At 42.1% G+C, this 23,032-nt stretch overlaps 1 protein-coding gene across 8 annotated transcripts in view; it reads right to left on the reverse strand.

Moving 5' to 3' along the window:
• The window catches only part of AMBRA1 (autophagy and beclin 1 regulator 1), a 177,820-nt gene that overhangs the window by 83,768 nt on the left and 71,020 nt on the right, over positions 1 to 23,032 (reverse strand). For all 8 annotated transcript variants that reach the window (XM_081239519.1, XM_081239517.1, XM_081239518.1 and 5 more), the window contains 2 exons: positions 15,580 to 15,660; positions 14,923 to 15,023 (listed from right to left, as the gene is read on the reverse strand). In XM_081239519.1, the coding sequence (XP_081095645.1) occupies positions 14,923 to 15,023; positions 15,580 to 15,660 (182 nt within the window). The remainder of the gene's footprint in view (positions 1 to 14,922; positions 15,024 to 15,579; positions 15,661 to 23,032) is intronic.

Here is a 23,032-nt window from a genome sequence, read left to right on the forward strand (position 1 = left end):
GGCTAAGCTTCTCTTCACTTTCTAGTAGCAAATACGGACACACTCACTCTCTCTCTCTCTCTCTCTCTCTCCAAGCTGTGGCGGCTCCCTTTATGCCTCACAGTCATTTCATGAATCTTGGCTAAGCTTTGAGACAGAGCAAAGAGATGTTCAGTAAACACACTAAACCACTGGGTTCCCTGTTGAGCTGGATGAAGTTCTTGTGAAAGCCAGCTTCAATCTCCTATGATAGGGGCTTCCCTGGTGGCGCAGTGGTTGGGAGTCTGCCTGCCGATGCAGGGGACACGGGTTCGTGCGCCGGTCCGGGAGGATCCCACATGCCGCGGAGCGGCTGGGCCCGTGAGCCACGGACGCTGAGCCTGCACGTCCGGAGCCTGTGCTCCGCAGTGGGAGAGGCCACAACGGTGAGAGGCCCGCGTACCGCAAGGAAAAAAAAAAAAAATCTCCTATGATAAGTATACATCTTTCTTGTACACAGCCCATCCTATTTTGAACCCAACTGCCCAGTGCAAAATCCAGAGCTCACCAACAGCAGAGCTTGCATCCCACCAATCATGGAGATGGCTCTGAACATCAAGGATGTCCTAAAAGAATGACTAGTGGATATGAAATTTGTCTCTATATGCCCTGAGGCCCAATCCATGCACTCACATTTGGAGCCCATAAAATAGCTTTTAACCAATCTCATCAATAAGGCCAAGCAAAAGCTAATTCCTATGCTTGAGGAGAACTGAATTCTAGCTTCTCCCAACCACTGCTATAAAAACGCATAATGTGCCACAGTGACTGGGCACACAAAGATCCCTTGCCTTAGCAACTTTTCTTCCAATTTGCTTCTGTTAAAGGAGCTGGGGATTATAAATAATGCCATGGGTACAGGTTCACTTACAGCCAATTTAGTAAGTGCTCGCACAGTTAATTCTGTCAGTCTTACTCCTACACAGAAATACATGTGGCCCCAAGGGGCCCAACCACCCACAGAGCTCTTTTGCACATCTTTTTACCCTCCAGCACACAGAAATAGAGGGCTACATCCCAGAAAACAGAGAAAGAGAAAAGGCAGTTTCTCTGAAGTGCTATGTCTAGAAAACCAGGATCTAGCTTCCCATTTGGATGTAATTTCTAAATTCATGTCTCTCTGAATAAACCAAATAATTATTTAGACCAAGATGCTTCTCTGGAATTCAAAATCTGTACATCTGTATCCCTTGGTATGCTGAAACTTTCCTTTCGTGTATATGTAAGGACACTTTAAAAAGCAGTTTGTTTAGAATGAGTTACCAGGTTACCTCAGATCTCAAAAATCTACTTTGCTGTGGAGGAATGTTACAGTAATGGCCTTTAATGATTTAAGCCCCCCTGTATCCATGCCCTTAAAGAGAGTACCCTCTCTGACTCTGGGCTTAGCCATGTGGCTTACGTTAGCTGACAGGACAATAACAAAAGTGACAGCAGAGACTTGCAAAGTGCTTGTGTATTGGGGCCTGATGGCTCCTTTCTCTCTGTAAGCCTGAGACACTGTGTGAAGAAACTGGTGAAGAGAAAAGAGACAAGTCATCCAGCTGAGGCCAACCAGCCTGTCAACTACCAGATATGTGTGAAGCCATCTTTATTAATTTTCTGCAGCTATAATTACAAATTACCACAAACTTAGTGGCTTAACATAAATCTACTAGCTTTCATTCCTGCAGGTCAGAAGTCCAACATGGGTCTCATGGGGCTAACATCAAGGTGGTGGCAGGACTATGTTATTTTCTGGAGACTCTAGGGGAGGATCCATTTCCTTGCTCCTTTGTTTTTGGCAGAATTCAGTTCCTTACACTTTTAGGACTGAGGTTCTTTTTCCCTTGCTGACTGTTAGCTGAGGGCCAAACAATTCCCATCTTCTATCACTGCATCTCTTGGACTGACCTGTCTGCCTTTCTCTTCTACTTTTAAGGGCTCATGTGATTAGACTGGGTCCACCCAGATAATTCAGTATCTTCTCCCCATCTCAAAATCTGTAACCTTAATCACATGTGCAAAGTTTCTTTTGCCAAATAAAGTAACATATTCACAGGTTCCAGCGATTAGTATGTGGAGATCTTCAGCAGTCCACTGTCCTGCTTATTACACCAAGACCATCAATACCCAGCCAAGTCATCAGCTGACACAGAGCAGCCAAGTTGGCTCAGACCAGATGAACTGTACACAGGAACCATGGAATTTTAAGGAATAGTAAACACTTTTTTAAAGCCAGTAAAGTTAGGGGTGGTTTGTGAAGCAGCAGAAGCTAACTGATAAAATGGCCAAGGCTACACCACTTCCGAAGGGTCTGTGCAACCCTCAACCTGATAACACAGATGTTTCCCCTTTCTCTGCTCCAGTTCAACAAGCATGCCTAAGAGGTCACTGGCAGTTTTCTGTCCTCTGAATCATAAAACAAAATAATTAATTAGCTTTATTTCTTCTTCCAGTCCAGCTCTAGAGATTATTGTTGAAATTTAACAAAAGTCAGCCTTATAATCTCAACAGAACCAGAGAGGGGCTTTTTGATGGACAACTAGAAACTATACACACAAAATACGTATAAATATAAATATATATGTACACACACACACACACACACACACACCAGAAGTTTTAGGGAAAGATTTGAAGGAAGGGCCAACTTTTGATAGAGCAAAAACTCCTGATGAGAGGGAAATTTCATTGCCACCTAACCATTTCCTCTTCATGTATAAACACCAATGAGGGCTTTGGGGCACAGCATCTGAGCGGGGGTCTCTAACCCTTCATTAGCCAAATATATTTCCTCAAATGGTCTCTCCCTCAAATTTGCTGATACTTAAACGTCTGGAAAACTTCAGTGGAAGGAAAATGCCAACAGCAAGTTAATGTCTGTCATCTTGGCTATTTTGGCTGACTTCCCTATGCCTAGGCCTTGCCTATTAATTGAATGCTATTTGGATTCTATCTCAAAAATCAATGTGGATAGAGACCAGAGGCCTGCCTTCCCCAGACTGATAAGAACAGCACAGTGCAATTATACCCAAACAGCTTTGTTTTGGAATGTAATCACCGACCCAGCCTTCTTCCCCATGGGATGGCAACAGTGTAATTACCTCTTCAGGAATCACTGTTTGGGAATGTAGTTCTTCTACAGGGCTCTTTCTAGTGGAAAGGAGCTGCAACAAGAGTATATGAGAATTTGTAGCCCCCTCCCCAAGAGCAGTTTTGTAGCTGAACAAATTATTTTTGTTTTCTTAAAGTAAAGCCAGGGTTTACATTTCAGCCTCTTTTTCTACCAACATGGAATCACCCATACCCCATGACGGTTCTATTTGAAAAGTCCCAATCTAAAGCTAGACTGCTTGAGTTCTGATTCCTACTCTGTCAAGCACTAGCTGTGGTCTTGGGCAAATTACTTCATCTGTTTATGCCTCGGTTTCCTCATTTATAAAAATGAGTAATAAGAGGATATCACTGGAATATTATGAAGATTAAGTGAAGTAATATGTGAGAAGTGCTTAGAGCACTACTTGGCATACAGTAAGTGCTCCTGGGTCTTTGTTTTGTTTTGTTTTTAGCACATTTGAAGCACTGTATTCCACCACAGTCTCCACATTTTGCAAATGTGATCTAACATCAGCTCATGGTCAAATCTAAGCTTGAGTTACTGCATTCTTTCTGTCCACAACCCTTTTGCCAATTCAGCACAAGGGGCAGTGTTTTGGAAAAATTTAAATGCTGATATAGAACTGTCACAGTCTCCGAGCTATTTGCCTAGGTAAACTCTCCGATAAGCAGGAGTGACTAGATATTTCCACGTCATTCTTTTCATTTGTGTTACTAGTCCAGGGATATTACAATAAAGAGCCTCTGTTGTGAAATCTTGTTGTTGGAAAAACGAGCAAATACTACCAAAAGCAGCCACTGGCAATATGGCAGATTCTGGAGAAAATTCACCTTTTTAGACAGATTTATTCATGAAAGTGAATGATATATTTTCCTCACATGCCTACAGTATATCCGACCCCCCTGAAGACTCTTGTTCCCACTGGGAACTTCCACCTTTTACCTCCTGTCCAGTTTTCCCTCTGTTCCTTTGTAACCTGGACCAGTTAAATTCTCTGTCTAGGAAGAATATTTATTGGCTTGTGCTTCACCAGGCATGAGCCATAAGAGTAAAAATCATGAGTTTGCTTGCCAAGCAGTCCCAAAGTATACAACCCCACAGCTCAAGGCAGTAGGAATGAAGCTGGGCCCCTTCTGCATGGCACACAGCTGCAGTGGGCTGGGCTTATGGGATTCATCATGGTAGCCCTGTAATATGAGAGAGTGTTTTTACAGGCTGACGTATGTAGTTACAGGATAACTTTCTGGCTCTGGGGTGACACTAAACACCTGGCCAAAAGAAACACCCCCCCCAAAGAGTTTCAACACTTCAAAAGGTCCCTGGTCACCCACCTGCAGGTGCCTCTTTCCACCTCATGGCTTATACCAAGATATCTGTGCTTACTCTTGGCTTCTAGCTGAGTGCCACAAGGACCCTGGGGAAGAGCTGGCCTTGTGGATCAGCAGGTGTTAAAGAAAAGAAATTAACACCCACGGGTTGGATCTACTTTGGTAGAGGGTGAGAGGTGCTGTCTGCCAGCTCCCATGGCATTTCCAGCCAGTTTGGAATAAATGAGACTGCCCAAGGACATGGTCTGAGAAAGAGGAAGAAAAGCTAATATGAGATCAGAGTTTAAAAAAAGAAGGAGGTGGAGGGTTAACATTCATATCAAGCACTTAGGTAAAAAATGACGGAGTAGACGGGACAGCAAAGAAGACTGTTTCAAGTCTTTCCAGAGTATGTATAAGACCTCTAATCTTAAGTAAAGTGGAGACTGGCTATTGCCTCCACTGGAAAAAATGGGCTTTGACCTCATATTTTGCTTTTTCTTTCCTCACATCTCCTCTGTAGATTTCTATACTGTTGTTTTGAGGGGTTGTAAAACATGTCAAAGCGTATACCAATCATAACCTAAAAAAAGTAAAAGGGTCCTGGCATTACAGTGGGTACTTATAGCCCTAGAGGGCATCTTCAGCTGGCACCTTCAAAATGAGTAGTATTTCTAAGAAGTACACAACCCACAGGACTCAATAAACTCTGAGATCACTCTAGGTCTAGGGAAGCCCCAGAGTACAGAGAACTTACAGTACAAGTAAACAGTGGGATCTCAATCCAGGTATGTTGATGCTAACCTTTCTTTTTCAGGAGCAAGAAGGGGAAGAGATAGGAAATTGGTTAAGAAGTTACAAGAAAAGTTATAGGTCAATTTCTCCTAGGAATAAAACTCCTAACAGAGCTGACAAGAACCTGTTGTCCCAGCATAAAAGCTTAATAGACTCATATTTTCTGCTGCAGAAATGCTGGCAGGTTCTGTGCTCTCATAGCCAGTTTTCTGTGTATACGTCTACCTTAGCATTTAGCACAAAACACACTGTCCTATAGCTATTTCTGAGCACGATGGGCTTACGCAGTAGACGGTAAGCTTATGGAGAGCAGAGATCATGTCTTTTTCATCTGGGTACTATCATATACCTAACGTTGTACCATATAAACGACAAAAGCTCAATAAAAGCTTATCAAGTAAAAATGGCTTATATACCAGCTGAGCACTCTGTAGGTAATAACAAATTCATTCATTTTCCCCCCCATTACTCTTAGCTCCAGATCAAGAAGAGTTATACACCAGGAGCTCACTAGGACCAACAAATCTTAGATTCCTGCAGGCACACTCCTTAATGTGTGGCAAGTCGTCTCTTCCCATTTCTTCCCTCTGCCTCTGTTCCTAGCTTTAATGAGTTAATCTAGAGCAGTGGTTCTCAATTTTTCAAGTGCACCAGGATCACCTAGAAGACTCTTTAAAAACACATTCCTAGGCCCACAACCAGAATTTCTGCTTCAGTGGGTCTGAGGTAGGGATCAAGAATTTGCATTTGTAACAAGTTCTCAAATGATGCTGATGTTATTGGTCCACTTTGAGAGTCCCATGTTGCCAAGGTTACATAGGAGCAAGCACTTAGTCTGGAGAGTAGATGCTTATTTCATGAGCACAGGTTCTGATGGGAGACAGAAAAGGGTTTCTCAAATGCAAACTCTGTGACTCCTCTAATCTAACCCCCTTGGTTGACATGACTACAGGCAACAATGGACACATTAGCATGTCAAACTATCAACACAGGGACCTTCAGGTTACCATCTGTTGGTGCCTTAGAGCACAAGCTCCCAGTTTTTTCAACTCACTGACCATAGCAAAGAGAAAGCCCTGCTTGGTACCCAGGAAGTGAACCATTGTTGAGGAAAACAGAACAGTGAGAGATCAGCAAGGTTATAATCATTGAGGAGACTAGCACAGGTCTAACTCATGCTGGTCCCCAAGATTTACAATAAAAATCATAATCATAATAGCTAAAATCTATTGAACACTTACTTTGTGCAAAAACAAAACAAAACAAAACAAAAACCTATTCTAAGTGTTTCATATATATTAGCTCATTTAATCCTCAAAACAATTCTACGAGCTAAATACTATTCTTACGCCCATTTTACAGATGAAGAAACTGAGTCCCAAGAAAAGGTAAAATAAATTAACCAAGATTACACTGCTAGGAAGTAGCAGCATGAATATCCGAACTTAGTCTAGCTCTGGAGCCCAAACTCTTGAACATTTTGTTCTACTGCCTCTCAAACCAAATCCACACTGCAAGTGGCAGCTGTCCTTCCCAAGCTCCACTCAGGCTCACAGACCCATGCAAAAGACAAACGGGGGCACATTCAGAGTCACTTCAAACTGCACCAAAACCCATAAGTTCTTGGTCCAAGCCCAGGTTTGTGTTACACACACACACACACACACACACGCTAATCTATTAGGATTGGCAGTTAAATTCTCAGGGGAATTATTAAATTTTTAGTGGCAGGGCCAAAACAAAAACAAAAAACACATAGAAACTCAGGCTACAACCTGGCTAGACAGTAAACTCCATTAAGGGCAGAACCATTCAATTCTTTTAACAGACCTAAAGAGGACTTCCCTGGTGGTGCAGTGGTTAAGAATCCGCCTGCCGGGCTTCCCTGGTGGCGCAGTGGTTGAGAGTCTGCCTGCCAATGCAGGGGACACGGGTTCGAGCCCTGGTCTGGGAGGATCCCACGTGCCGCGGGGCAACTGGGCCCGTGAGCCACAATTACTGAGCCTGCGCGTCTGGAGCCTGTGCTCCCCAACGGGAAGGGGCGCGATAGTGGGAGGCCCGCGCACCGCGATGAGGAGTGGCCCCCGCTTGCCACAACTGGAGAAAGCCCTCGCACAGAAACAAAGACCCAACACAGCCATAAATAAATAAATAAATAAATTTAAAAAGAATCCGCCTGCCAATGCAGGGGACACGGGTTTGAGCCCTGGCCTGGGAAGACCCCACATGCCACAGAGCAACTAAGCCCGTGTGTCACAACTACTGAGCCTGCTCTCTAGAGCCCGTGAGCCACAACTACTGAGCCCACGCGCCACGACTACTGAAGTGCACACACCTAGAGCCCATGCTCCGCAACAAGAGAAGCCACCGCACCACAACAAAGACCCAACACAGCCAAAAATTAAAAAAAAAAAAGACCCAAAGAGCTCTGGAAAATGCTAAGCATTTAGAAAGTTCTATGTACATTTCAAAGTGACAGTACAGAAAGAGCACAGGTGTAAAGCATCAGTGGGGAGAGATCAAGAGGAAACTTCCTACGGTAGAGAGAGATGGAGGCACAGAAAAACTTAGTCACACATTATAAAAGGAACAGAAAAGTTCGTTGACAAGGCCCAGTATTTTCCTCTAGAAAAGACTGAAGAAGCACAGATAATTCAGCTTAAAACCAGGACCTAGGTTCTCGACAAGCATACTTCTCACTAGTGGAATAAGGAGATGCAGCAAAGGGCTGGGGTAGAGAGAGCATGGATGCTCCAGTGATTGGTTGAAACCAAATCAGTAAAAGGCCCTGGATGCTGTGTAAGGCATCTGTGAAAGCTGGGTTCTCTGGAAGGAGCTGCTTCCCAGGCAACCAAGCCAGCCCCTTATCGCCTTTACTTTCATCACTGGAGCAGAATGAAAGGTAATTGGGTTAATTATTAAAGAGGTCCTAGCTAGTACCACCACCACTAATTGTCCATTTATCTGGGGTTTATAAACAGCTATTATTAAACAATTAATGATGTAATCTCATACCTTAATTGATGTTGAGTTGGAATGTGCCACTTACTTTATTAGCCTGGCAACTGGGTACCGGAGAGGTAAAGAACATGGAGAAGGGTCCAGCCAAGGAGATAAAGGGTCCAACACCAGAATTATCATTCATTTCTGTTCATACTCATGTAAGTATACCATGATGGCCTTCAACTGTATTCACTACTTTTTTATCTTTCCTAGATTTGCCAATTCAAATGAAGATCTGATATACAGATATATAAACCATCTGTTGTATTAAACAACTATGATATTAAATTGAGAAATTAGACTAATTCTTTAATGTCAGCAAGCCGAGGACCCAGATGTCCACCTAGTTGGCCAAACTAGATTAGACAGGCCTCCTGATAGTAATTCCCTAAGATACCAGAAAAGTGGGGAATATCTAAGAAAGAGGATCAGTGTTTTTACAAAAGAGGAAAGGGGCAAAAGACAACCAAAAATAAAGTTAACAAGAAAAAGAAAAGTAAATTCTTGCAAAAGGGGTAGCTCTATTTTACTCACAACAGGCAACAAACAGAAGGATGCCTGGGATAAGAGATTACATAAAGCAATAAATTATAACACTGTATCGCTGGGTTTGTAATATATACAGACATAATATATATAGCAATAATAGCACAAAGGAGGGGTATGACAATGTAGCCATAATGGAACAAAGTTTCTGTATCTTACCAGAATCAAGTTTCTATAAGTCTGAAGTAGATCCTGATAAAGTACAGTTTAAAATAAAGAAAGGAATTAAAATAGCACATTAGAAGCTATCCACTTAATACAAAAGAAGTCAGTAGGGGCTTCCCTGGTGGCACAGTGGTTAAGAATCTGCTGCCAATGCAAGGGACACAGGTTCAAGCCCTGGCCTGGGAAGATCCCACATGCCATGGAGCAACTAAGCCCGTGTGCCACAACTACTGAGCCTGTGCTCAAGAGCCTGCAAACCACAACTACTGAGCCCACGTGCCACAACTACTGAAGCCTGTGCGCCTAGAGCCCGTGCTCCTCAACAAGAGAAGCCACTGCAATGAGAAGCCCGTGCACCACAACAAAGAGTAGCCCTCACTCGCCACAACTAGAGAATGCTTGCGCACAGCAATGAAGACCCAACACAGCCAAAAATAAAAACAAGCAAATTAATTAATTAATTAAAAAAAGAAGTTAGTAAAGGAGAAACAGTATTAAAAAAGACATTAGAAATACAGAAAACAAACAGCAAAATGGCAGGCAAAAATCTAACTATATTAATAACGTTAAATGCGAATGGACTAAACAATCTAATCAAACGGCAGAGATTTTCAGACTAGATAAAAAACAACTATATGCTTTCTATAGGAGACACACTTTATATTCTGATATATAAATAGGCTGAAAGTAAAAGGATGGGAAAAGATATATTACACAATCTACATTCATAAAAGAGCTGGAGTAGCTATACTGATATAAGAAAAACTAGACTTAAAGACAATATTACTAGAGAATATAATCTTTAAAAATTGTGAAGCACTATGTTGTACACCTGAAACTTATATAATATTGTACCATCATCTATACCTGAAAAAAAAAAGACAATATTACATGAGATAGAGGAACATTTTATAACAAAACACTTGATTCATCAGGGAGGCAAAACAATCACAAACATATATGTACCTAACAACAAAGTCCCAAAATATATGAGGCAAAAACTGACAAAACTGAAGGGAGAAGTATACAATTCAGGAATAATATTAGAAATTTCAATACTCCATTCTTAATGATGGGTAGAACAACCTGACAGAAAATCAGCAAGGGTATACAAAACTTGAATAACACTATCAACCAAGTAGATCTCCCTGGCATGTACAGAACCCTCCACACGGCGACAAAAGAATATACAATCTTGCCATGCACACAGGTAACCTTCTCCAGAACAGATCATATGCTAAGCCATAAAGCAAGTTTCAATAAATTTGTAGTAACTGAAATCATACAAAGTATGGTCTTAGACCACAGTAAAATTAAATAAGAAAGCAACAACAGAAGGAAATTTGTAAAAATTGAAGAACACACTCCTAAACTAATGGCTCAAAGAAGAAATCCTAAGAGAAATTAGGATGACTGGGCACAAAGCCCATGACACTCAACCAGGCCCCAATGACCTGTAGCTAGAAGCAAAAAAATCCTGACACTTCCCATTGATTTTAATCAAAATACTAAATTAAATCCATCAGGATCACATCTGCTGGGAGCAGATGCTCATTAGGATGAAAGTCAAAAAGATTAGACAGAACAGATAACTAATACCCTACATTACCCAGGTCCCTATCCCTCAGCGTTTTTCTTCCAGTAATTACCAGGAAGACGTCAAATGCCAGGGCTTCTCATTTCACTTATATGAGGTCTCAAGCATGCAGAAAAATATTATAGGCTTAAGAACCTTTCGGCAGACACTCCCTACTTGAACTCAGGCAAAACATGGCACAGAAGGCAGAACAGAGTTATTATGAGTCAGGCAGACCTGGTTTAAAGTTCCAGGTCCGCCTCTCACTGCATTATATTGGGCAAGTAATGTAACTTCTCTGAACCTCAGCTTTCTTCCCTACAGAATGGAAACACACCATCTACTTCATAGGGTTGTCATAATGTATGGGAAAGCACTTTGGACTGTACGTGGCCCATAGTAGGCAGTCATTAACTTCATTTCCTTCTCTGTTATAGATTGCTATTACTACACAGAGCTAGAGCTGTCTGCTAAAAAGTCAGCAGGGGGAGTGCCCCAGACTTTTGCGTGTTTCCCCAAAAATATACCGGTAAAGTTGCAATAGCTTTAAATGTAGTTATACCTCTTTAAGTACAGGTTCAGAATTTGTGCTGCTGAAGAAGGGGCCTGGTGTGGGTTGATGGGTGACTGGAGGCCACCAGGAACCTACAGAATTGTGGAGAAGACAACAAGATAAGGCGGAAGAGATGAAGATTAACAGACTATCAAAACACTTTTCTGTAGCAGCTTCTGTTTTATATTACTACTTTCAGGCTCTTGTGGGAGGAAGTGGGCAGAATGGATCTTAATTTTCTGCAAATCCATTTTTGTTGATGATTCTGAATGGCTTTGGCTAGGGTCCACTGAAAACTCATTTGCCACTGATAATGCCTCCTAAAACTGCAGGTGTGTATATACTTTGTCCCTCCAGGTCTGCCAAATTTCCATGCTTCACCCCTACAAAAAGCCACTCACCATACAAAGGGTTCTGCCTTATGTTTGGAGCTAAGAACCAAACAGCAAGACTGAGGTAGAACCAACCACCTAAACTTTGAGCTACAGAAGAGCAGGGATCTTTCCTGTCTTATTCACTCTGGTAGCCTACAACAGTGCCTGGCACACAGTTGCGGAACAAATGTCTACTGAATCTAATTGTTCTGAGACCATCACAACCTCATTCTAATCATACAAGAGAAAGTGCCTTTCCAGGAAAATTGGGAGTGCTTACTGCTAAAACACTAACTTGTCTTCACTTCAAAAGCCATTATTACAGCAGCTCTATCTATTACATGATCACAAATAAGTTTAATAAAAAGCAAAACATCTGTGTCCCGGAGGGCATGAAGGCTCAGGGAAAGGCCTGTTATATAATAAGATTTTCCTTAGCAAGCACTACTGGGTCACAAAAAGCTATGTCTAGAAACCACTTAAAATAGAGGAATTAGAACAAATAAGAAAACCCCTGAAGATCAGCCAAGTTCCCTGAGACCTCCTTCCCTCTTCTAGATTAAGGACCTAGAAGAAGAATGCTATTTTGATGCTCTGTCCTTAAAAATAGCCGTGGGGAGGCAGGCAGACTAGGAAACAGAAGTCCCACTGCCTGGTTCACTTCTGGCTCCTCTACTTCTAGCTGCATCACTCTGGGCAAGTCAGCCTTCTGGGCTTCAGTTCCCACCACTGTTAGATAATAGCACCCATCTCATATGATTACTGTGAGAATGAAATGAAATATGACTAGGAAGAGCACTTAAAACACTCCCTAGCATACAGCAAATGCTCAATGAATGTTAAGCTTTTTTTTTGTTGCTGTTATTATTATCATTGGAATTTTCTTAAGAGAAGAAAAAAAGTAACACACAACTGTCAACAGAATCTGGAGGGACATCCAAATGTCTACAAGTGATGAGGGCATTTAAGAAAAGACCAATGGGGTAGATGCAAACTATTACATACAGAATGGATAAACAACAAGGTCCTACTGTATAGCACAGGGAACTATATTCAATATCCTGGGATTAACCATAATGAAAAATAATATAAAAAAGAAAGTATATATGTGTATAACTGAGTCACTTTGCTGTACAGCAGAAATTAACACAACATTGTGAATCAAGTATACTTCAATAAAAAAAAAAATGAAAAAAGAAGAAAAGACCAGTGGATACTCTGCAACACGCATCTTGAGAAAATGGGAGAAATGAGTTTAAATGTGAATGGAAACCATCCGCTTATCTAATTCAAGAATGAGCTTAGATTTCCTTCCTCTCAAGGCACTCTACATCTTTTGTTAGAGAACTTTTCTCAGTAGATTTCATGTTTGTAAACTGCCTGCTGGAACATAACCCCCATATTCAAAGGTATCCATAAGTGAAACTGGGTTATTTGGGATCAGACCTCTGGGCATAAAGTAGGGAAGAAGAAATGGAGGTAAAGAGTTATTAGATCAAAGGAGAGAAAAACAACATACAGCTGTTCCAAAAAACCTAAATGCAAAGGAAATAGAGACTTCCCAGCAGTAGAGGAGCAGGGAGCTGCTGTGTTGGGTGGTAGAGGCAGATGTCTGGAACAAAGAAGGGTGGAGAAGAACTCTGTAGTGCTCTCTGGCAGCAAGTGATTATCTGCCAGTGAGGAGCTTCCATGTGCCATGAGCCAAGCCACACAGAAGCGCCAAGCAAGGAGAGGCACAGAGCCATAGGGTCTGTTTACCGACTAGGGCCCTCCTCAGTCAAGGTTGTCAGGACACCACGGTGCAGTCTACTCCCCCACCAAGTCTGGGCCTATGAAGCCCTGGTGTCCAGTAGAGAGAAACCATCGAGGTTTCTGGGGTTTCTAGGCCTTGACACTGGGTCAAGGATACTGCTCCTTAAAGGAAGCCAGGTCCCATGGCCTACCAGCTGCCACACAGCTTGGTCAGAAATCATATTACCCCAGCCCGACAATGCTATTGCCTCACACCGATCCCTTTCTACCTTTAACCAACACGTGGCCCAGGTTTTCCAAAACGTAATGTCATTTGAATTTTTTAAATAAAGATGCTTATTAAAGATACACCAAGAGACTTCCCCGGTGGCACAGTGGTTAAGAATCCGCCTGCCAATGCAGGGGACACAGGTTCAATCCCTGATGATCCCACATGCTGTGGAGCAACTAAGCCCGTGCGCCACAACTACTGAGCCTGCGCTCTAGGGCCCATAAGCCACAACTACTGAGCCCACATGCCACAACTACTGAAGCCCGCGCACCGCAATGAAGAGTAGCCCCTGCTCGCTGTAACTAGAGAAAGCCTGCGCACAGCAATGAAGACCCAGCGCAGCCAAAAAAATTAAATAATTTATTTAAAAAAAATACACCAAAATGTGGCTTGATTTTTATAGTTTTTAATGCCTTCACATACATACATTTACAAGATGGCAGTGGAGGTGGGGGGGAGGGGGGAAAAGAGAAAAACCTTTGTCAGAAAAAAAATAGGTTCTGCTTTGTTTCCTTCTCTAGAGACTGCCCAGAAGCAGCAGCACACACTGGGTCTTGGCCCAGTCACATCACGCATATTAGCCCCAAAACATTGGTCACTAAGTTATTCAGCCACCATAAAACTGCCTCAGCTGGGCTTCTCCAGTCCATTTTCTATTCTGTGGAAATTTCTAAGCCAGCTTCACGGGTCCCTCTCCTCCTCCTTCCTCTGAAGGTTCCACAGGGCCTGGAAACTCCATGTGCTGGCAGCAGCAAAGGGTTGGAGAGGTGTGCTTTCAGTCCTAATTAAATCACAGGATCTGGCTCATGGGTACCTCAACAATAAAATATGAGCAAGGCACCTTTATCATTCAATTTAAAAAGTCTATTTGCTGACTAAGAAACAAATGGTTTAAATAAATTTTTAAAAAGATGCCTGGGGACCTCCCTGGTGGCGAAGTGGATAAGAATCCGCCTGCCAATGCAGGGGACACGGGTTCGACCCCTGGCCCGGGAAGATCCCACATGCCACGGAGCAACTAAGCCCACACACCACAACTACTGAGCCCACGTGCCACAACTACTGAAGCCCACGTGCCTAGAGCCCGTGCTCCGCAACAAAGAGAAGCCACTGCAATGAGAAGCCCACACACCGCAACGAAGAGTAGCCCCCACTCGCTGCAACTGGAGAAAAGCCTGTGTGCAGCAACAAAGACCCAACGTAGCCAAAAACAGATCGATTAATTAATTAATTAATTAATTTAAAAAGAGATGTCCGAAGGAAGTGGGAATGGGCAAAAGAAGCAGCTTTCCTCAATCTGCAGTTTCCTGCCCTGAAGTCAGGAACCAAGTACAAGACCTTAAAAAAGAGTTTTCAGCCAGATGCCAAGATGCCATCACATCAACATAGGTAAAGGAGGGGAAAGCTTTACACGGCTCCCTCCCCCTTTAAATTTTCAAAATCCAAAGAAACAACTCCTTACCTGCCAGGACCCTGTTAACAGAAGAGTGAGTAGCCAAGCCAGGCTGTCCACGTTCATGAAAAATCCCAGCATAAGGCAAGTACTCAGGCAGCAAGAAACGCCTATAAGATGGGAAGGAAATCCAAAAAAGAGGGGATATATGTACGTGCATAGCTGATTCATTTTGCTGTACAGCAGAAACTAATACAACATTGTAAAGCAACTACACTCCAATAAAAATTAATTTAAAAAAACGCCTATATGAAGGAATCGCACGTTAAAAGCCTACTACAGACTGCCTTAAAACAAAGGAGATATACTATCTACCAACCCTCAACAATCAAAGATAAGGGATCCACTAAGCCTAGGAATCCACAGAAACCTAGAGCAGAGTAAAATTCCTTTCACACATTTGTATCTTCTTCCAATCTTTCTTCTAAAGTTCCCTGGGGCTTCTATTCCTGAACAGGATGCTCCCAATGCCATTTTTCTATGTCTTTTCATTGTGGTTAATCATTTCCTGTCAAGTCTTTAGGTGGCAGGGCTGGACTGTAGGCTCACTAGAAAATAATTCCAGATATGGACAATCCACACCAGAAAGTAGGTTTAAAAATCCCAGGCTCTCATAAAGCCTCCCTCAGAAAAGTCTCTCATAAAAGTTGACTATCCAGTTCTTACCTTGGGACAAAGCGTCCAAGTGAAGGTGCAGACATCCGGGCATTTCGTGGAGCTCGGTGCCTGGATCTGTCACCATTGTCCCTGGAGAAAACAAAAAGACTACACCTAAGAGAGTCACTAAAGCAGAAACAGACACCAGCCCAAAAGACAAACATCCCGCAAACTAAATTCCTACACTTAGGTGAAGGTCCCAGAGAAATGAGTCATCTGGTTGCTTACTAATTTGGGTGGCACATTAATATACTACGTTTCTGGAGTACCTCAATTAAAATATTTATGAGCATTTACTAACAGTTCAGTAAGAAGGAAGATTTTTCTTGAAATAATGTGGTCTCTGAACTCTGCAGCATCTGAAATTGAAGCCAAGTTTAGATATTCTAAAAGAATTTAGAATGGATGTGTATATAAATGTCTTTTTCTAGATTGAAAGATAGAGAAACTATGGCTTCGGGGGATCTTGAAGGAAGAAGAATTCTCCCATCAAGTTCATTCAACATATGGTTATCTTTAAAACTGTTTAGGTCCTTGGTGTGGAAAAATCATGGATATGTGAAAGAAAAACAACACAAGAAAAAGACTAGGCAGTCCTCTCTTTTAGAGACTGAAAAATTAACAATGATGAAGATTATTAGACAATGCAATCCTAAGCTCGGTCATTTGATTAAAAAGAAAAAAGTCTACTGTTTTCTTTATGGTCTGTTAAAGTAATGGTAATAAACACCATTTATTAAATATCTACTAAGTCCTAATACAAAGGTTATTAATATGTTACTCCATTTAATCTTTCAAGCTTCCCAATAAGTCTCATTAGATCTGTTTCACAGATAAGGAAACTAAGGACCAGAGAGGCAAATGCCCAAGGTCACACAACTAGTAAGTGGTTGAGACAAGATTCAAGGAAGATCCATCTGACTCTGAAGCCCTTGCTCTTTCCACTACACTTCACTGCTTCCTACAAGAGAAGACAGAAACTTCACGTGGCTTAGCTTCCAATGCATCAAAGGAACAATAAGCCAAAGGGCACTGGCTGGATAGAGCAGTTAATTAGCTGCTTAACCAACTCCACAAAAGAAATGAACCTCTTGAGAGCTTGATTTGGGGTATTTTTGAAATTCTTCCTTTGGATTATCTTCAACTTAATGAGATAATCTTCAAACTGGCACTGTAACCAAAGTTAAGACAACACTTTGGCTTTCAAGTGTACTACTGGGACCCCTACAAACCAGAAATGAAAGCCCAGGAAGGTTTTTATATCTTGGTGGAACTGGATGCTGAGCATTTAGAGACAAATCAATATCAGGGATATTGGAAGCTGATCCATTATAAGTCAGTACTTGGTTTTTATTTTCCCAGAAGAGAAAGCATATTACTGTTTTCTTTAATGCATCATATTCCTTTGACTTGAAACTCTACAGATGAAGGGAGAGGCAAGGAAAGAGAGATAAGACCATATGGAAAGTGAAAAGGGGATTATAAAGAACAACAAGATCAGAAGTTCCTGACCAGCAGACTGCAGCTCTGGGGAGCCCACAAATTATTATAAGGAGTAGCCGAATATCAAACAAATAAGACAGCTCCCAAATTAAGTAGATTATTATTTTTCAAGTATATGTAGATTCAAGTTGTGATCAAAGTACCAACTCGGTTAAAAGTACAAGTGAATTCATGACAGCTTTTCATAACAGTATATTTTACTTACGGATGGGCACTAAAAGTACAACTAATTATCATGAGAGAAGTTAGAACACATACTGAAGTTAAGAACGATCCTAAGGTGGGGGGGAAGGGTCCTAAGCCTCAAAAAGGTTGAAAATTAAGTTATAGAAAGAAGCATCATGGGACAAATCCAATTACTTTATTCTACAGCTAAGAAAGAGCTGGCCTTCCCAGAACCACGTTGTGGAGCTGACAATTTACTGAACAAGGGCCAAAGAGCCCTCTCTCTCTGGACAATAAACAGTATTCTATCTGGCATTAGCAGAGCTGAAGATCAGGCAAGGAGAGGGGTGTACAGGAGACAGTACTGATCAGCAGTTGCCAGAATCAAACGTGACACAGGGCTTCCCTGGTGGCGCAGTGGTTGAGAGTCCGCCTGCTGATGCAGGGGACACGGGTTTGTGCCCCGGTCTGAGAAGATCCCACATGCCGCGGAGCGGCTGGGCCCATGAGCCATGGCCACTGAGCCTGCGCGTCCGGAGCCTGTGCTCCGCAACGGGAGAGGTCGCAGCAGTGAAAGGCCTGCATACCGCAAAAAACAAACAAACAAACAAAAAAACATGACACAGAGCTGGGTGAAAGGACATATGAAGATAACTTAGAAAAATGGACAAATGCCAGGGCTGGGAGAAAATTTGGCTCCTATGACATATTTCACAAGCCTCTTTTAATTGTTATTAAAATCTAAAAACAATTAACTTCTTTCTGATTCAATTTCTCCTTCCGTGTAAAAAAAAAAAAAAAGGGAGGAGGAAGGGCAAAACATGGTCATAGATAATGGCTTTATGTTATTTAGAGATTACCGGAAGATTATATATATATATATATATATATATATATATATATATATATATATATATATATATATATATATGAAAATCAGCTGGCTCAGATACAAGCAGTCTCAGACTGATGGTTACATTAGGCACCGCAAAAGAGGCAATAATATTAAGTGAGTGGAGATGTATCTGCTGCTCCTCAGCTTAACATCTTGACTAATGATGGGGAAGTAGGAGTTAAACAGCATCTCAATAAAATGTAGAGAAGACTTCCAATTGAAAGTGTTGAGCACACTAGCAAAGAAGGAGAAATGACAGAATTGTACACAGAACAATTAGTAAAATGTGAAATGTGGTGAACACGCAAATGAGATGCTGCCTATGGGAGAAAAAAACACAGGCATCTAGGAGAAAATAGCCTAGAACAGCTCAAACATTTCCTGACCAGGAAAAACTTAAAACATGAATGGGTAAGGTGGCAAAGGCCAGAATGTCCAACCACAGGACAAGTTAAGCAAGTAGAGGGCAAAAGCCCCAGGTTTTAATGCTGACACACAAAAATCCCTGACTAAAAGCATGGCTCTAAATAAATTAGAGGTGAACAGAGCAACTAATGACTCTAGTTTCTATAGTCTAGAAAGAAGGGAAAATTCAAAATAAGGAGCTGAGATGGGGAAACAAACTTCAATGCAAAGGATATCTGCAAGGGCGGGGTCGGGGTAGAAGTGAGGGGAGAGGAAGAGTGGTTAAGAGTTTCAAGAAAAGGAAAAAAAAAAGAGTTTCAAGAAAAGGGCAAAGAAATTAAAAGTACTTAAAATAATGTTCAATTGAGAAAACTACACAGACTCCGACACTCACTTCAGTGCTGATACAAGACCAACATGGAGCAAGCCTCCACGAGATGAAGAAGGCAAATTTAGGCAGAGACTAAAGAGTAGAAGATGTTTGCCAGATGAACAGTGGGAGAAAGGCAGACCCAGAGAGACAGTTTACCTTAGGAATAATGGAGGGTGCTAAATACTGGGCCTAACATAACATAGCCCATGCCCTTTTCAAGGGGGGTACTTAAAAAAAAACAAAAACAAAAACAGTGAAGGCCAGAGTATGCAAGCATGCTGGTACCACTCCTCTATCACTGGAGGACTCTTTCTCACCAGAATACTTTTCAGGGAAACACCAGAGAAATCCTCATCAATTTCATCAGCCAGAAGCTGCCTTTAAGCCAGCAGGATAGAAGCTGGCTGAGTTATTAATGGCCTCCCCAGTTGCTGAACTCTGTGCATCTCTGATTAACTCTCAGAAGGCTATTTGGGAAGGAGAGGGGGAAAAAAATAAGACTTTCTCATAAAAGATTTTGTAAGGAAAAAACACCCCTCAAACAAGCATCCAAGACAAGTGCCAAATACAAGAAAATGCATCTATGGAACAAGGGAGAAACACAGCAGCTACTCTTGCTAAATGCCTGGGATTAATTGCCTCAGAGAGAGGCTGTAACTTAAAGGAATGTAAAATACACCTACAGACTGCTGTCTGAGTCCTAACCAGACAGTCAGGCTGCCATTACTACTCCGTGACAAACAGCTCTGATTTGGGCCTTTGTAAATGAAGCTCTGGCAGCACAAAGCTCAAAAGGCCATTGTCTTCTTGACAATACACAGTTGACTGTGCTGAAAATTAGACCATTAAAAAAATACTTGTTTCCCTGTGCTCTTCGGTTTCTACTCAATCTCCAGACAATAGAAGGCCTGGCTGGTGTTCCTGTCCTTGGATGGCACAGTGATCTTGGCCAAGTCCTTTCTTTACTCGGGTGCTATTAGTAAGGCACTAGACTCTACTTCGAAGGACTGTGCACGCATGTCAGGGCTAGATTTCTGGAAGGAAGGCACAGGCCCAGCTGACATCATTCATAGGGGATATCTAATAGCATAGGTCTCTTGGAACTTCAGAGCCTTAATTTTTCTCCAAGGAATAGTAATATAACAGATAATTACCACTTACAAATTCCTCTCCTTTTTCTTTTCTTTTTTTTTTTAATGTTTGTTTGGTTGCATTGGGTCTTCCTCTAGCTGCGGCGAGTGGGAGCTACTCTTTGTTGCGGTGCGCAGGCTTCTCATTGCCATGGCTTCTCTTGTTGCAGAGCACGGGCTCTAGGCACACGGGCTTCAGTAGCTATGGTACGTGGGCTCAGTAGTTGTGGCTCGCGGGCTCTAGAGTGCAGGCTCAGTAGTTGTGGTGCATGGGCTTAGTTGCTCCGTGGCATGTGGGATCTTCCCGGGCCAGGGCTTGAACCCATTTCCCCTGCATTGGCAGGCGGATTCTTAACCACTGCGCTACCGCCACCGGGGAAGTCCTCTCCTTTCTTGTTCTACCTTTAATTTCATCTGCATGTATTATGCAAATCCATATTCCTATTGTGCATTTTATGTTAAAAAATAAATACATATCTCTAAGTGATGGTTATCCTCCTTTCCCCCTCTTCCCTCACAGCTGTTTAATTCTTTAAATCCAGATATATTCCATTTTCTTTCTCTTCTCCTAGCATTCCCCATAATAAATATTCATATGTATTTTAGGTGCCCAGAAAGAATACTAATTTTAAAGCTGCCAAGCAATATTATATATTTCTAAGCAATAGGCTCAAAATCCTCAGGAAAGAGCTGGAATTCAGGTAGGCATATATTTTATAAATCTATTGGGGCTCCACAGGTACCAGATATCCTATTCCTAATCCTCAAGAAGTCTCTCCACTTTTCTGAAACTTTTCATTATTCTACCTCTGCTGAGTACAAGGGAAATCCTTCTAAGATAGTTAATTAGCTCCAACAAAGATCCAAGAGCTTTAGGGCTAAAATAAACTTCAGAGATTATTTATCTAATCTAATTTTACAAGGTCAGACATTGAGGCCTAGGGTAGGAGAGGGACTTGCCAAAGATCAAATGGCATATCACAGGCTCAGCCAAAACTGGAACATGGGGCTATTCCCTAGACAATAGTTGTCAGGCTCTGGGGACCAGTGGGCACTAACAAGAGATCCCAGTTCCAATCACAGCTGTTCTGGGAGTCACTTGCTACTTTATAAACTTAGTTCAAAATCAGTTCCAGTAAGAGTAAAAAAGGACTCCAGCAACATTTTATTTGGAGAAGTAGGAAGTGAGGCAGCTGAGCTCTCACACAGCTCATCTCCCCAGGAACAGTCACAAGCAGGTCCCACCCTTACAAAACACCAAGGCCTCTTATGTCCAATACTTAACATTCAGTCCTCATATGTCTTTTGCCCACTGTTTTCTAACTGGTTTTCCTGCATCCATATACTTGCCACCTGCCTAACAACCACTGTCAGAATTCGCTGCCTAAAACACATGTTGAATAATGGCTGTCCCTAGGCAAAAACAAGGTCAAAACTTCTCAGCCAGGCACTCCAGGCCCTCCACAGTCCATGTCTTTCCGATCTTATCGCTCAAAGTACAAATACTCCATTGCTCTAACCACAGATGTATGCAGGGTCTCCGAACAAACCCTGTAAATCTTCTGTGTCTGGGCTTTTGCTTAAGCTACTCCTTTGTCTAGAATCTCCTTCCCTACTTCCATCCTCCACGTCAATTCGTCGAAGTCCTATGGGGTCTTCACACCTAGCTGAAACCCATGAAGCCTTCTCACATCTCCCCAAGTACTCTCTCCCTTCATACAATGCTGTCCTGTACTTTAGGGGTACCCTATTACAGTCTATCTTATAAGATATTGTGTAAAAATCCGATGTTATTCCATAGCTTAAAACTCTTCAGTGACTCCCTCTCACCTGCAGGGTAAAGTTCTCCTCCTTTGCAAGGCACAAAAAACTCCCCAAGATCTGGTGCCATGCTAACTCTCGGGGCTCATCTCCTGCTGTAGCTTGGACTTTACAACCTGACCATACCTGTCAACAAGGGAATTCCTGACATGCTCCATGCTGTTTCATGTTTCTATGACTATGCATTTATTTGCCTTTCTTCTAAGTATATCTGGAGAAAAGTCCTATTTTAAGACTTTCTCTTTTATAAACCCACGCTGTAAAAAACAGTCAACCACCACAAACATCAATTAAATGAAATTATTTAAAACTCTGGTAAAAAGGAAGTGAATGGTTTCTTATCTCATCTCACTTTAAGAACTACTTCTATACAGTACCACCACTCAATAACTGTAGCTGGTTGCCTGATCCTTGACTGCTTTGGCAGGTTCCAGTCTGTAGAGAGAATAGTCACTTTACAGCGTGTTCCCTTATAGTTTCTCTTGCACTTCTAATATCAAAGAGATTATGGTCTGTAAGTCCAGGGAAGAGACAAAGGCAACCCCGTTTCAGAATGAAGTACGCGACTTCTCGCTCTGAAGATCTGCCCCTGCCCTTTCTCGGCTCTAAGTAACCTATCTGTTCTTAGTAGTCACTGACTCCCATAGGAGTCCTGGAAATTTGGGGCACAGAAGAGAGAGCAGGGGCAAACACTACCAAGGACATGTGGCTTCACTCTCCTGAAATTTCTAGCCATGAGAACTTGACACAAGTATATGAGTCTCACAAAGCTGTCAGGATTTCACCTATAGACAGATAAGAGTAACATCATCGGGTTTCTAACATATTTTCTTTGTGTGACTCAATTAAATTTCAGTAGTGGCAAAAGGGCCGATGAAGAATATTAAATTCTGAACTATAAAGGCGAGCAACTTCTATGCCACACCCAATCCGATGGCAGAACTGAGTGACAGCCTTCAGAACTGTCCTCAGCTACATTATATGCCAAGAAGACCTTTTAATGACTTCCTTGCTAGAAGGTGTCTAGCAAGGGGACCATGAAAGCCTTCTGGTTGAGGCTCCTCCGCACATGTGTATGTGGTACTGCTAGAACATATCATGCCAAACTAAGAAACCAGAACCCATCTTGGGCAACCAGAAATGACTGTCATTCATTTCACAATGAAACGG

This window comes from Mesoplodon bidens (genome assembly GCF_964165515.1).
Source record: "Mesoplodon bidens genome assembly, chromosome: 7".
Classification (NCBI taxonomy): Eukaryota; Metazoa; Chordata; class Mammalia; order Artiodactyla; family Ziphiidae; genus Mesoplodon; species Mesoplodon bidens.